Source organism: Salvia miltiorrhiza, chromosome 4 (genome assembly GCF_028751815.1).
Source record: "Salvia miltiorrhiza cultivar Shanhuang (shh) chromosome 4, IMPLAD_Smil_shh, whole genome shotgun sequence".
In the NCBI taxonomy this organism is placed as follows: domain Eukaryota; kingdom Viridiplantae; phylum Streptophyta; class Magnoliopsida; order Lamiales; family Lamiaceae; genus Salvia; species Salvia miltiorrhiza.
The window spans coordinates 51,748,451-51,763,678 of record NC_080390.1 but is presented as its reverse complement, the minus strand read 5'-3'; the positions used below and the strand labels follow the sequence as shown (position 1 = coordinate 51,763,678).

General features: G+C 33.2%; 1 protein-coding gene across 1 annotated transcript; it reads right to left on the bottom strand.

Annotated features, from left to right (window-relative positions):
* Positions 1 to 2,115: 2,115 nt before the first annotated feature.
* On the bottom strand, positions 2,116 to 7,113 carry LOC131020424 (5-methyltetrahydropteroyltriglutamate--homocysteine methyltransferase). Its single transcript, XM_057949204.1, has 12 exons — positions 6,919 to 7,113; positions 5,644 to 5,997; positions 5,455 to 5,542; positions 4,968 to 5,095; positions 4,482 to 4,873; positions 4,242 to 4,405; positions 3,984 to 4,064; positions 3,722 to 3,888; positions 3,532 to 3,637; positions 3,145 to 3,395; positions 2,858 to 3,059; positions 2,116 to 2,771 (listed from the first exon to the last, which is right to left on the bottom strand). The coding sequence occupies exons 2-12, from the start codon at positions 5,991 to 5,993 to the stop codon at positions 2,403 to 2,405; spliced, it is 2,298 nt and encodes a 765-aa protein (XP_057805187.1). The 5' UTR covers positions 5,994 to 5,997; positions 6,919 to 7,113; the 3' UTR covers positions 2,116 to 2,402.
* Positions 7,114 to 15,228: the final 8,115 nt, after the last annotated feature.

Genomic DNA, 15,228 nt, shown 5'->3' with positions numbered 1-15,228 from the left:
TATTTATGGTAGGCGAGGGAGGTTTTGGGAATTTGGCGGTTGTTGCTGTTGCTGTTGCTGTGCTGGTAGATCTTCAAAAATGAAAATACTATTTTCTGATTATCTTTTTTACTGTTTTGTAAATAATTATATTTTGGAGAAATTCTGAAGGGAGCAGGTGGGAGAACCACGCGCGCGTTTAAGAGCGTGGATCCACGCGATTAGTTGGTGTGTTTACCAACCCCCGATAATGATGCGGCCGCTGAGTTTTTTCCGATGTTTTTGTTTCTTGAGAATTTTTACTTTGAAATCTTCATTTTCTGTTGATTTTTTTATACAGGATAATTTTGTTAGTTTACCTATCTTTTGTTTGTATAATTTTGTCTTTTGTAAATATTTTAATTCCATTGTTGACTTGGTATATTTTGGTTTTCAAATTATGTATTAATATAATACTAATAATGATTTTATTCAATTACTGTGAAAGTTAAGATAAGTTTTTTGTTTTAAAAAAAATAAAAGAATCATTTTAAATAACTAAATTTATAAATTTGGCTAAAATAAGTACTTGGATACTAATGCGTCCTGTAATACAGATGTAAATTTAGGTATCCAAGTGTCCTATAATAATAATATACATATGTAAATCTATACCTACTAAAAATGGAGTATATATTTTTTTAAGGATTATTTGTGTGTAAATGCACAAACTTTTAATATTTTTCTTATAAATTTTCTTTTCAATATAAATATACAATTTTAGTTCCGTCCTTAAAATATTTTTCTAAGACTATATTTATCAATGACATTCACCAACCCAATCTTTTTAATTAAAAAAAAATCAATTTTCTTTCTTTCACATATATAATCTATGAATCCTATAACTTTTTTACTTTATTAGTAACTCACTTCAACCTAAAATATTATTATTATTATTATTATTTACAAAATGTCAAATGTCATTTTTTGATTTGATTACAAAAGTTTGTCTTAATGGTTGGTCTGCATCCAGCAAACACAACTAAATTAAAAGATGTGGGTCCATTAGTGATATTATGTATAAATATGTGGAAATTGTAAGGGTAATAGGTAATGAAATTGTTTTCAAAAATAAATTAGAAAGATGTTTTGAGGACACATGAAAAAAGAAATAAAAAAAAAAGTTTCAGAGACGAATTAAGTATTTTCTTTTTCCAAATTGATGTTGATAGGTTTGTCGGATCTGCCAACGTGGAATGACCAATCATAAATCATGATTTAAAAAAATATATATATTTACGTATAAATACATGAACTTTCAGTCATTTTAGTTTTTTTTTTTTAGTTTTTTTCATGAACTTAATCCTGTTTTGATTTTTCTCACGAAATCCATTTTCTTCATATTTTCTCAATGAATTTGTACGGTAATTAGTTATGATTAAAATATTAATTTGATTTTTTTTATTTAATTCAAGAAATTGAAAACCTTTACATGATTTTTTTTATCCAAAAAATTTAGCATTAAGTGAAGTGGGCCTTTATGTGAAAGGTATATCATATATGCCTACTTATTCCATCTCTCACACACTCGAAGTCGAAAATTAACTTGGAGAATCATAGTCTCTTCTCGAAAACCCCCTCCAGCTCTTTTTTGCAGACTTGTGGCGAGGATCTCAACCAAGCTCATTACACTGCTTCATTCATCATCAACGCCAACAAAGTATACAGTTGATAGAAACTCAACCCCAATCTACCACCATAGTATTTTATAGATAAAATGCATAATAAATCAAAAATTATACTCCATTTTGAAATTTCAACACTTTCGAGAGTTGACAATTAAATAGTCAACAGATGATAGTTCATAAGCACCCCCACATTATCAAAGATGAGATTTCACAAGGATAAAAGAGGTTCCTTGAAACAAATCACGGCCACTGTCATAATTCAAAACGATAGATTGTAATTGTAATTTATTAATGAACCAACCTTTAAAATATTCATTCATGTACGAATTGGAAATATTCAACTAATCGAATCCTTCCAAGTAAATGGAAATAAGATAGCTGATTTTAATCTGAATTGTGGGGAAAATATGTGCTTGTTCAAGACGAAAAGCCGAAACAAAGTAACAAAATACTATATGACGCACAATCAGGAAACAATAATTCCTTTAGATTTCCAAAGAACCACATGATACATATAAATTTGGAGGTTCCTCTCACAAGGTGATCGTACTCTTCCAAATATTCGAAGGAAAAAAAAAAGGACAAATAATATTTCAAACAAGCATATAAGAAATAATAAGAAACCCCAAAAACAAAACGCCCCGCGGGCACCCTACACATAATCAATCAATTTTCTTTTCTCCCTTTTTTAGAAACCACAGTTATTAAATTGATCAGGAAATATTTTTCTTAAAATCTGCGGGAATTGGAAAAAGCTTATTTGGCACTGGCAAGGTTGGTTCGGAGGAGCTTGGCAGCAGCAACCATGTTCTCAAGGGCAGGCTTCACCTCTCCGTATTTGCGGGTCTTGAGACCGCAGTCAGGGTTCACCCACAAGATGTTGGTCTCAAGGACAGCAAGCATCTTGTTGATCCTGTCTGCAATCTCCTCCGTCGACGGGATTCTCGGGGAGTGGATGTCGTATACACCCGGCCCAATTCCAGCTCCGTACTTGACTCCCTCGCGGAACACTGACAGCAGCTTCTCATCCGAACGCGAGTTCTCAATTGTAATCACATCGGCGTCCATGTTGATGATGGAGTGGATGATGTCGTTGAAGTTTGAGTAGCACATGTGGGTGTGGATCTGTCCATCAAAATAACAAACAAATTAGTGAAATGTGCACAACCATTGAAGGAAACGTTGTGTAAAGGATGAGTGACGAGACACACCTGGGTGGTGTCTTGGACTCCAACGTTGGTGATTCTGAAGGAGTGCACAGCCCAGTCCAAGTAGAAAGCATGCTCGGATTTGCGGAGAGGCAACCCTTCTCTCAATGCAGCCTCGTCAATTTGGATCACGGTGATACCGGCCTTCTCAAGATCCTCGACTTCATCCTTAATGGCCAAAGCAATCTGATAACAGGTTTCGAATCTGAGAACCAAAACAAAAGGTAGTTTCAGTATAACAGAAAGAACCAAAAGAGAGAACAAAACACCTTTCTCATTAGAAACATTACCTAGGCTGGTCGTTTCTCACGAAAGACCAATTGAGAATGGTAACAGGGCCAGTAAGCATTCCCTTCATCGGGCGCTTGGTCATGCTCTGGGCAGCAGTGGACCAGAAAACAGTCATTGGGTTGGGGCGACTGACATCACCATAGATGATTGGTGGCTTCACACATCGAGATCCATATGATTGCACCCAGCCATTTGCTGTGAAGGCAAAACCAGACAGCTGCTCTCCAAAGTACTCAACCATATCGTTTCTCTGGCGATTAGACAACCAAAAGATACAAGGTAATGTTAAAAAGCAAACACTTCAGTAGCAATGTCTTAACTAAATAATCATTAACCAATATGTTAAGCACGATTCCTTTTACAGAATGACATTTAAATTGGCACACCTCTGGCTCTCCATGAACAAGAACATCAATGTCAAGCTCCTCCTGAAGCTTGACAACCTTGCTGATCTCCTCCTTGATAGCTTTAACGTACTCCTCCTCAGAGATCCTACAACCAAAATTTGAACCTTTTAGAAATGGATTTCAATACATTTTAAGATTGCAAAGGCAAATTTAAGCAAACAAAACCCACTTCTTGGCCTTGTATTCACGGCGCACTCTTCTGAGTTCCACTGTCTGCGGGAAGGAACCAATAGTGGTGGTTGGGAGGATTGGAAGGTTAAGCTTCTTCTGTTGAGCATCAAGTCTGGCACTAACATTTGTTGCACGGCGATGCTCAGAACCTCTTAAAGCAGCAGCCTAGATGAACAAAGCAAAGATGGGACAGTCAGCTCAAAACAGTTCAGCAGCAAGACACATAAAACTCAAATTCACACAAAAATTCAGTTACTTACAGCCTTTTGTACACCTTCATTGTTCACCCTAGGAGAGGATTTCCTAGAGGCTTGAGCAGCAGCATTGGCAGAGAAGAAGGCCTGGCAACATCCAAATAAGTAAATGAGCAACAATACCACACCAGTTATAATAACAAGCCCAAGATTTATACAACAGATTTTGAAGCTAATTATATCAAGATTGACACAATTTGATTTGAACTGTAAAAAGGCCTTCTTGATACAAATTCAAAGGATGGTTAGGCGTGACATATATACCTCATCCTTTTGGCCACACAATGCCTTTGCAAGTGCATTCACTTCAACAATTTTCTGAGCTGCAAATGCGAGCCATGATTTGATTTCCTGGTCCAGCTTGGTCTCATTGCACAAATCAACAGCAGTGTGGAGAAGCGAGCAGGATGTGGACACAACAAGCTTGTCTGCCAGAAAAAAGAAAAATGAGACACCATAAAAATGGACTTGAATCTAGCAACAAACAGGGGTTAGCAAATATACCCTTTCCGACTATGCCTTCAAGAGCACTCAGCTCAGAGAGAGATGCAGCCAGATCATTAGCCCAGATGTTCCTTCCATCAACAACTCCAGCAAAGAGGTATTTTCCAGCAGGGAAACCACCCTTGATCAAATCAAGGGTCTGGGCTCCACGAACCAAATCAAAACCAAAGCCAGAAATCCCGCTCAAGGAGGTGAGGGTCTTGTATGCAGCAGCAGGTACATCAGCAAAATAAGTTTCAATGATAGTGCTAACGCCGGATAAGGTTGATTCCAGCTCTCCATAAGCCTTGGTGAATGCTTCTAGCTGGTGAGACTCAAGATCCATAACCAAGGTAGGCTCATCAAACTGGATCCATGAAGCACCTGCTGCCTTCAGCTCAGCAATCACTTCCCTGCCAGGATTATGTACATTAAATAACAGGGGCAATCGTAATATAAATGGTGATATATCTGGTTACTGAAACTATAGATTCTCATTTTTCTTACTTGTAGATTGGAAGAATTTTGTCAAGAAGAGAAAGAAGTGGGAAAGTTTTCTCAACTCCCTTGGCTGGTTTGGAAAGCAAAAGGTATGAAACAGGTCCAACGAGTACTGGGACAGTATCAACACCAAGCTGCATGAGAGAGCATGAAACTCATCAGGTGACAAAAGTAAACTATTATAAACTTATAGAAAGCAAAGAGACGTTTAGGATTGGATCTTTACATAAAATGCAACATGGTAGAGAAAATTGGCTCACATCATTTGGTATAGTACTGACTCTTCTATTTACAGATTCAATTCAAACAGAGCGTAACAGATGATTACAAACATTAAAAATTTAAATTCAAAGTGATATTTACTATGAATCTATACTTAGAACTCATATCATTGGGACGATTAACACATGAGTTTGGTTTCTATCAAATAGATATAGTCAAATATTACTGTAATACTTTAAATTGGAGATGCAGGTGATAATGGAGCTCTTACAGCTTTAGCCTCTTTGTATTCATTAACAGCTTTGTGAGAACCATAGCAAAATTTCACATCAGGGCCCAATTCAGGGACAATGAAGTGGCTGCACAGACAAACACATATTATTACATAAATAAACATCAGAAAAAGTGCAAGAAAAATAAGTTATTGGTTTTTCTTTTTTTAAATCGATCTGTCACTTACTAGTTGGTGTCGAACCACTTGGTCATCTCCATAGCAGGAAGAGAGGCATTTCCTCTAGCCATAGAGAAGTAAGTGGAGAAACCAATCTCGCCACCAGTCCAGTTGTATCTCGGGGGAACAGCACCGAGCATCGCGGTGGTGTCGAGCACCTGATCATAGTATGAGAATGTGTTGCTCGGAATGTACTTGATCCCAGCATCAGACATCTGCTTCCAGATGGATGCTCTGAGATCAGCTGCCACCTTTTCCAAATCCTCAGCGCTGCTCTTGCCATCCCAGAAAGATTCCAGAGCGAACTTCAGCTCTCTCTTAGGGCCCATACGGGGATATCCAACGATGTGGGAAGCCATTTTTCTGGCAATATAAAACATTCAGTTAATCAAACCACATAAAGCAACTAATCAACATGCACAAATATCAAGAACCGAGCAAGAGGAAAAGGGGCACCATATTTAGCATGTATGTAGTTCGAAAATCAAAGATCCACTTCATACATTGCAAACAGTATAACATAAATGAGATCCCATTGATCCGATAAGTTCTCAATAATGACTTGCCACATAACTCATTTGTCTATCTTTATTCATTATAATATATTATGATCTAATCAAACGAAAGAAGATCAAGTTCATATGGAATAACTCTAACCAAGACTCAGATCCGTAACTTCAAAATACAAATAATCTCAGATCTAACGACAGTAACACAATACATGTTCGTAAAACGAAAGTGTGACACAATGCGGACAGATTTCACTGCAGTGAAGATACTAAACAGCGCCATCATCTCAGATCTAATCAGAGAAAAAATCCGGAATTCAGATCTAACATTTCCACCCCCTATATCAACTACTCGAAGCTTATCGCCACATTATTAAGCCAAATTGCTGCCAACCACACATTATAAGCAGGAAATGCCATGTCAGCTCATTTCACAATCTCAGGATCACAAACAGCATAACACTTTTGAAGATTTCACAACGAAATTTGTCAAACGGTTATGAAATAGTAGCAAACTTCACCAGATCAAGCAACTGCACCAGAAACAGACAGTTACCGACAGATCCAGTTGAACTAGTCACAAACTTCATTAAGTTCAGTTCCAAAACCTTAATTCTTAGCAATTCCCCATAACTATAGGTGATTAATTAGAGGATTAAATTAGCACTGAACAGTCACGCGAACAAGCAAACACACGGATCCTAATAAACCGAGATTTATGCAAACTGAGAGCAAAAACCAACGGTACGACAGTACGACTGACTGAACAACGTACCCTTAGGAACGAAGGGGCAAACGACACCGGTTTCCGGTAGAGAGAGAATGAGGTGTAGATAGAGAGAGAAGGGCAAGACGCGAGTCTAGGAGATGGATGAGTGCGCTTATTTATAGAGGGAAATGATAGAGTTGGGGTGGGTGGGGGTGCCGGGGTAGATCTCGGAAAGTGAAAATCTGTTAAGTCGTAGGCAGTAGCGTAATTTCCCATTTATTTACTTCTGCTTTTATATCTTACGCTGATTTCAGTGACAATTTGACGGGGGGTGGCGAGGTACGCGCAATTTAGGGAGCGTGTGCGCACGCGATGGTTGGTGCGCTTACCAACCCCCAAAGGCTAATGTGAAGATATTTCTTTCACAAGCAAATTTATATTTTCCGTGTGGATTATTTTTAGGGGCAATGATAAATGGACACCTAGTGTCCTGAACACTCACTTAAAACCGGAGTTTTTGTGGGCCGGTTTTTGAGTGAATTGGTTATTTACTAATTTATCCCTTATATCTTATCATTTCCGGAATTTTTGTCTTTTATGTTTACTAATTTATCCCACCTCCTCCACTATTTTATTGCTTTGTCTTTCATGTTTTATCATTTCCGGAATTTTTGTTGTTCGGTTTCTTTATTTATAGTTTTTTGGTTTTTTATTTTCGAAAATGATATAAATCTTATAATTTGAATTTTATATGTTTTTTTATTCGGAATTCTTTTGATTATTTGTTTCAAAATATTATTATTGATTTGTTACCAATAATTTGGGGTTTCTTGTTAAAATAATCCTATATTTGTTTCCAGCTATTTTTTTTCAAAATTAATATTATTTATTTTTATTGATGATTAAATTATTTATTTTTTTGTAAATTAAGTTTTATTTATTTGTTTCCACTAATTTTATGATTCTCCTAAAAATAATCCTAGTTTTGTTTCCACGTATTATTTTTTTATTGTTTCGAAAAAATATTTTTTTTTTCAGAAATTTTGTATTTTTATATTTGAAAATTATGTTAGTTTTGTCCAAAGATTTATTTTTTTTATTTTTTTCGAAAATTATATTATTTTTATTTATTTCCACTAATTTGGATATTCATTTGAAAATAATCCTAGATTTGTTTCCACTAAGTTAGAGATTCTCGTAAAATAATCCTAGATTTGTTTCCACTAATTTATAGATTTTCATTCTCCAAAAAATAATCCTAGATTTGATTCCACTAATTTAGAGATTCTCCTAAAATAATCCTAGATTTATTTCCACATTTATTTTATTTTTTTATTATTATTTTTTATTTTGCGAATTTTATGTTAATTTTATTTGTTTCTACTAATTTAGAGATTCCCTTCAAAATAATCTTAGATTTATTTTCATTTATATATATTTTTTCCAATATTTAAAAAAAAACATTTCGAAGATGATTTTTTTACTAAAAAACCGAAATACAAGAAAAAGATTATTGGAGGAAATAATCCTTGATTTGTTTTCATTTTTATATACTTTTTCCAATATTAAAAAAAAATCGAAGATGATTTGGAAAGACGAAACTAAAATACTAGAACGACGGCACAGCCGCCGCCGTCGAGCTTTGGGGCCTGCTCACAAATCGATGGTGCCTCTAGCGCCGCTTCTCTCTTCTTGGCGTGGTGGCGGAGCTCGGGTCAGAGAGATTTGCTGAATTTGCGGTGGGGAGGGGAGATGCTGACGACGGCGGAGGGGCAGTGTTCTCTCGTCGGAAAATGATGCTCGATGGAGAGAGAGAGAGAGAGAGAGAGAGAGAGAGAGAGAGAGAGAGCCCATCTTAATTAAAAATTAAAAAAAAAAAATTGAACGGTGACTTAACGGTGTTAAAACGCAGGGGGAAATTGCTTCGATTTTGCCACGTTGAGATGGCAAACAACGCTCGTCCTGACTATGGGGTCCTGAGCGCGATAGGGACGCCATCGATAGGGGGTATTTGATACTTAACCCTTTTACAAATTCAGTAATTAATTTCAAATAATTAATTCTACTTTATTTCAATGACTATAATTATTTCCGACTTCGTTACTCACACAATACTATATTCATTTTGTTATAATTATACTATATTTAATAATTTATTATAATACATTCAAACAAAGTATTCATTAAATAGTTTTGCGATCGAATCAATCCAATCATATGATTCATATTTTTTTGGTAATTTTTTTTTTTCAAATTCACAAATTATTTTCAATACATTGCAAAATGTCATCGTATAATACATTGTTTCTCATCCAAATATATGTTAAATAGTTTCGCGAGCGATTTCCAATCGTACGAAAATGTTATTTTCAAATTTTAAACATTTATATTGCCCACATATATATTCCTTCATTTATAATATATTTATAATATATATGATTCTCCGAGCAAAATACCATCGTATGATTCATTTTTAATACTTATTTTTCAACTTCACTAATTTATTTCAATTCATTAATTCAATTTTATTTCATTGAGTTTAATCATTTCTTATTATTATTATTGAGTTTATTTCAATTAATTAATTCAACTTCAAACTATATTAGTTCATTTTCTTATTGAGTTTACAAACAAAATCTCATGCTTACGATTCATTTTATTTTATTTTTTCTCATTACTCACACTATATTATTTCATTCTCTTATTTTTACATCGTTTTTAATAAAGTACTCTGTTATATACTTTTCCGAGCAAAATCGCATCATATGATTCATCTTTTTTTAAAATTCACTAATTAAATTTCAACTAATCAATTAAACTTTATTTCATTGAGTGTAATTAATTTGACTTCGTTACTCACCCAATTGTGGTTCATTTTGTTATTATCATATCGATTACAATACAAGATTACAATATATTCAAATAAAGTATATGTTATATAGTTTTACAAGCAATGCACATGCGTACGATTCATTTTATTTTATTTTTTCTCATTACTCACACTATATTGTTTTATTAATTCTCTTATTGTTATATCGTTTTTAATAAAGTATATGTAATATAGTTTTACGAGCAAAATCCATGCGTATGATTCATTTTATTTTATTTTTTCTCATTACTGACACTATAGTACTTCATTTTCTTATTATTATATCACATTATGTAAAGTATATGTTATTTTAGTTTTTCGATCGATATCTCATCATAATTCATATATTTTAATAAATTCACTATTTTAATTCAATTAATTAATTCAACCTTAGTTCATTGAGTATAGTTATTCGACTTCATTATTAACGCTATAGTAGTTCATTTTTCTATTATTATTATATCGTGTTTATTCTATATTATAATACATTCTCTTCAAGTACATGCTATATGGTTCTCCGAGCAAAATACCATCGTATGATTCATTTTTTAATATTATTTTTTCCAACTTCACTAATTTATTTCAATTCATTAATTCAACTTTATTTCATTGAGTTTAATCATTTCTTATTATTATATTGCATTTAATACTATATTACAATTTATTGTTTTCAAATATATGTTATATAGATAACGACCAAAATCTCTATATATGTAGGACTGAGTATGCTTTATTTTTGTTTTCACATTCACTAATTTAATTCAATTATGTTATTAAACTTGATGAACGTTGAGTTTATTATTTCGACTTTAATACTATATTATAGTACTACATTATATTATATCGCGTTTTTCGATTCGATGTCCCGTCATATGATTCATTTTATTTTTATTTCTAATCCTTCACTAATGCGGTTGCCACTACCGGACAAGGTGGCAATATTAATCACATATTATTGAGAATATCTAAATTAATGGAAATAAATCTAGGATTATTTTTAGAAGAATATCCAAATTAGTGGAAAGAAATAAAATAACATAATTTCCGATAAACCAAAATAATAAATCTTCGGAAAAGAAAAAACCAAAATTTTAGAATATAAAAATACAAAATTACAGAAAAAAATGCGGAACAAAAATAGGATTATTTTTAGGATCTTCATAAAATTAGAGTAAACAAATAAATAAAAAATAATTTTCGAATAAAAATAAATAATATTAATTTTGAAAAAAAAACTGGAAACAAATATAAGATTATTTTAACAAGAAACAAATAATCAAAAGAATTCCAGAAATAAAATTCGAATTTGATTTATATAATTAAGAAAAGCTTCTGAAATAAAAACATAAAAATAAGAAAACAAAATAAACGGAAAAAAGGAAACAAAATGAAAGAAAAAAAGGAAACAAACTAAACGAAAAAAAAGGAATCAAACTAAATGAAAACAAACTAATTTCGGATTTATATTAACTATAAAAAATATAAGGATACAAAAGTAAAAACACTAATTAACAAAAACCGGCCCACTTTAAAAAATGTAAACAAACCGGTTTTTTAACCGAGTGTCCTGGACACTCGGTGTCCATTTGTCATTTCCGTATTTTTAGTTCATTTATGAAAAATTTATGAGCTAATTAGTCCAAGTGTCTTACTTTTGACGTTTCTTTATATGTCGCGATTTCTCTTGATGATAATTATTCAAAAATTAGGTAAGTTTGATGTATATAATTCTGTAAGAAGAGTGGAATAATATCCTCTCTCTCTAAGCATAGGGTGTGAATTTCATTGATTCGTGTAATAGTGATTTGTAGTTGAATTTGTTATACGCTGACAATTTAATTTACAATTTTTTTTCGAATGTCACATAACACGCGATGTGATGTTGGATATTACTTCCACCATCTCTTAAAATATGAGATAACGTGGGTTGCACGAGTTTTAAAGAAATGTTAGATAAAAATATATTGTAATTGAAAAATAAGTTTATTTTATCAAATTTATAAATAAAAATAAAGGAATTGTGATGAAGTTGGTGTTCAAAAAAAATATACGTATTGCTAAAAAAAATGTATTTTTGTGAGACAACCAAAAATAATAAAAAATAGTATATATTTTTAAGAGATAGATAGAGTAATAAAATGAAACAAATATATTTAAGAAAATAAACATTACAAGTTTAAAAGAAGTATTTCCAAAGCACAAGGATTATCTTAAAATATGATTGGTTTGAGAATTATCTCGTATTGCGTGTCTAATATTTGTTTTTGTTTTTTTTTTTTTGTTTTTTTTTTTTTTTTTTTGCATTCCTCTATTGGTTAGTTTAATTCATCAAATTTTGAATTGAAAATTGTATAATACACCATGAAATAATATTTGACAAGAGAAAAAGAAAAATTTGGTAATGTAATTTTTGACATATTCTTTAAGGCAACTAGTACCAGCATACAAGACTATTTAAGTTTATTTAAACATGTCCACATGTATAGTTTCTTTACTGCCGGGGATACAATGAAATTTAATTATTACTGTCATATCCGTTGTAAAATTTAAGAACATTGAGATTATCTAATGTACACATGTCTCATGGTAAATAAAGATTAATAAATAAATATCTCGAAAATTTCCTGGCGAAACATCATCAATATCATTATTAATAATTATATCAAAAAACATCATTATTAACTTAATATTAATTACATTAATATATATTAATAGAGTTTTGATTTGGGCAAACTTGAAATTCAAGACAAATTTCATAATGGACTAAAGTTTATAGAGTTTGAAAAATCTTGATATTGAGGCCTCTCAAATGATAAAACAAATTCACCTTCATTTCAATGCTACTATACAACATATGGTATGCAAGTTTTATAGTATCAATTTCATAGTCTAGATAACACTGAAATGAAATTGATAGTTTTATAACTAAAAATATGCAAGTTTTCGAGTGCAATTGTATATATTATTAGCAAATAAGGTCATATTTTATATAAATTGAAAGTACTACGACTTACTATAATCCTCATATTTAATCTTCTATCTAGACTATGAAATTGATAGTTGATTTTATAACTAAAATATCCAAATGAAATAAAATAGATTGCAAAGACAATGAAAATTCAAACAGTGAAGAATCACATGCGAGCTAGGATTGCTCAAAATGAGAGTTTGGATTGGCATGACCAACATACGCGAGCCCAAACCAATTATAACAACTGGCCCAGATTCTATGGGCAAACAGACAAAAGAAAAATAAATGATTAATAGTTTCACAATCAGTCAAGTAAAAGGGGCATTTGTCATCATCCAATTGAACACATATTTTCAAGAGATTTTGCTTAGTCGGAATCTTATTCAAGAGAAGCTTTCAACAAAACTCTTGAGCATTTACATGGAGCAAACTTACACCAAATGGTGCTTCAAAACCCCATGGACCAAGTTTTCCCGAACAACTCTCTTTTCAATCTCTTTGTATCCATAATTTCACGAGTAGGTTCCATTTGAATCTGACATCCATCTCCAACCATCATCTTTAAAAAGGTTATGCTTGAATCTGTTAATGAGAGTGAGCAAACAAATAAAAGAATATTTTTTGCCCACTCGAATAAATTCCTCCTCCACCTCCACACCTAAACACAATTATTTCCAGCCACACTACTTTGTTGATAATACTAATATCTCTATTCGTTGACACGTGAAACAATCTATTGAAGCTATCTGCCAAGCTTCTTTATCCTACCTATTTGTTTTGCCAGAATCTAGTCTTCTCTCCACTCCCAACATCATTTATAATGATATCTCTAAACCAATTATTTGAAAGGACATATTTGCATATGTCCTTCCATCAAGCTGGCCCTCTTTTTGTTATCCAATTTTTGCGCGCCCCAACTTTTAATTGCCTCATGTTAGGTCCCGGAGGGTCACTGAACAGGTGTGGAAGGGAGGGGGGAGAATACACATGTAGGCTATTTTTCAAAAATAAACTTTTACAAATAACTGAAGAGTATCAACTGATACTTAAAAGGTTGATTGATGTGAACAGTTAAGGAAACTTCAGTTGTAAAGGTGGTTGAAGACTGATACTGAAGTAATTTCAGTAAAGTTGATTTCAGTTAAGCTCAGAGCTTTAACTGATATCCAAGTAAGGCTTCAGTCTAGATTTTGTAATCAGATGAGTGTTATGAATCTTATTGATTATCCGAAGATTTATCAGTTAGACTAATAACACTAGCAGTTGAAAATAAACTTAGTTCAAATAGCCTTTAGGGAATTTGTCACTAAGTAAAATCCTTAGTTTATCATTTCAGTTAAGCAGGTCCAGTTCAAAAGAATTTTAGCGCAAATAAAGAATAACTGAAAGCGGATAAAGAAAACAAAGATTTTTACGTAGTTCGGAACAAGTTCCTACGTCCACGGCCAGCTGATCAAACTGACAAACACTATGGGCTTGTGCTTATGGGTGCACAACAAACCTTAGACTAAACCTCATATCTTCTCCTTGTCTCATACTTTGAGCGAAGAACCGTACACCATAATGTTTCGTTTTCAATATTTATTCTCCAATCAATTTCCCTAAAAGAGTCTTATTGAACCAATCAACTTTTCTAAATCCTGATCTCCCATTAATTTTTAATTTGCAGACATTCTCCCAAGCAACCCATGCAAATTTTTTATTTTCTCCCATTCTTTTACCCCCACAAAAAGTCTCTCTGAAGCTTAATTATTTAGTGGATGACACTAGCAGGCGCACGAAAGAGAGAAAGGTAATAGGTAGGTATATTTGATAACACGGCCTTCAGTAAAACTATTCTTCCGTCAAAAGAAATGTGTCTGTTTTCCCATCGATTCAATCTTCTTCGGATAATGTCCACAACAGATGACCACATGACTTTCATTCTCAGATTTGCACCAATTGGCAAGCCATGATACTTGAATGGAAATGAGCACACTTTGCAATTCAGAATCTTTGCATACTCCTCTAAATTAGCCTCTGATGTGTTAATTCCCATCAAAGTACTCTTCCGAAAAATAATTTTCAGGCCAGACACTACTTCGAAGCTCCGAACAATCCCTTTAACGCTCTTGATATTGTCTTAAGAGGCTTCTCCGAACATAAGAGTGTCATCGACAAATTGGAGGTGAGAGATTTTGACTTGATCGTTACCCATTTTGACACCCGAAAATAAATCCGACTCCCTTGCTTTGTCATATAAATTTATTCTTATACAAAAATTCATCGAGTGAAGGATTCTTGCCTTTCTCGCAAGAATCTTTCTCGGCGCCTTGCACAGGTCTTGAAGGCATCAACTTAATTGAATGCTAATTTCGATGAGGCGGCGACGACAGTGGTGGACTCCGAAGTGGAGGAGATATCGGCGCCGATATCCACCAAACAACGAGGTGGATACACCCCGGACGAGAGGACACTCATTTGACAACTATACACGGATGCGACATGCAACTCCGTCAAAGGAGCCGACCAAAGTGGAGTTACGTATTGGAGCGGC

Bases quoted from the DNA above. Each gene is read 5' to 3' on its own strand.
- LOC131020424 (XM_057949204.1), bottom strand. From the start codon at position 5,993: ATGGCTTCCCACATCGTTGGATATCCCCGTATGGGCCCTAAGAGAGAG. The intron at 5,096-5,454 runs GTAAGAGCTCCA...TCTCTCATGCAG, and splicing joins AATACAAAGAGGCTAAAGCT to CTTGGTGTTGATACTGTCCC. The intron at 4,874-4,967 runs GTAAGAAAAATG...TAATCCTGGCAG, and splicing joins AAAATTCTTCCAATCTACAA to GGAAGTGATTGCTGAGCTGA.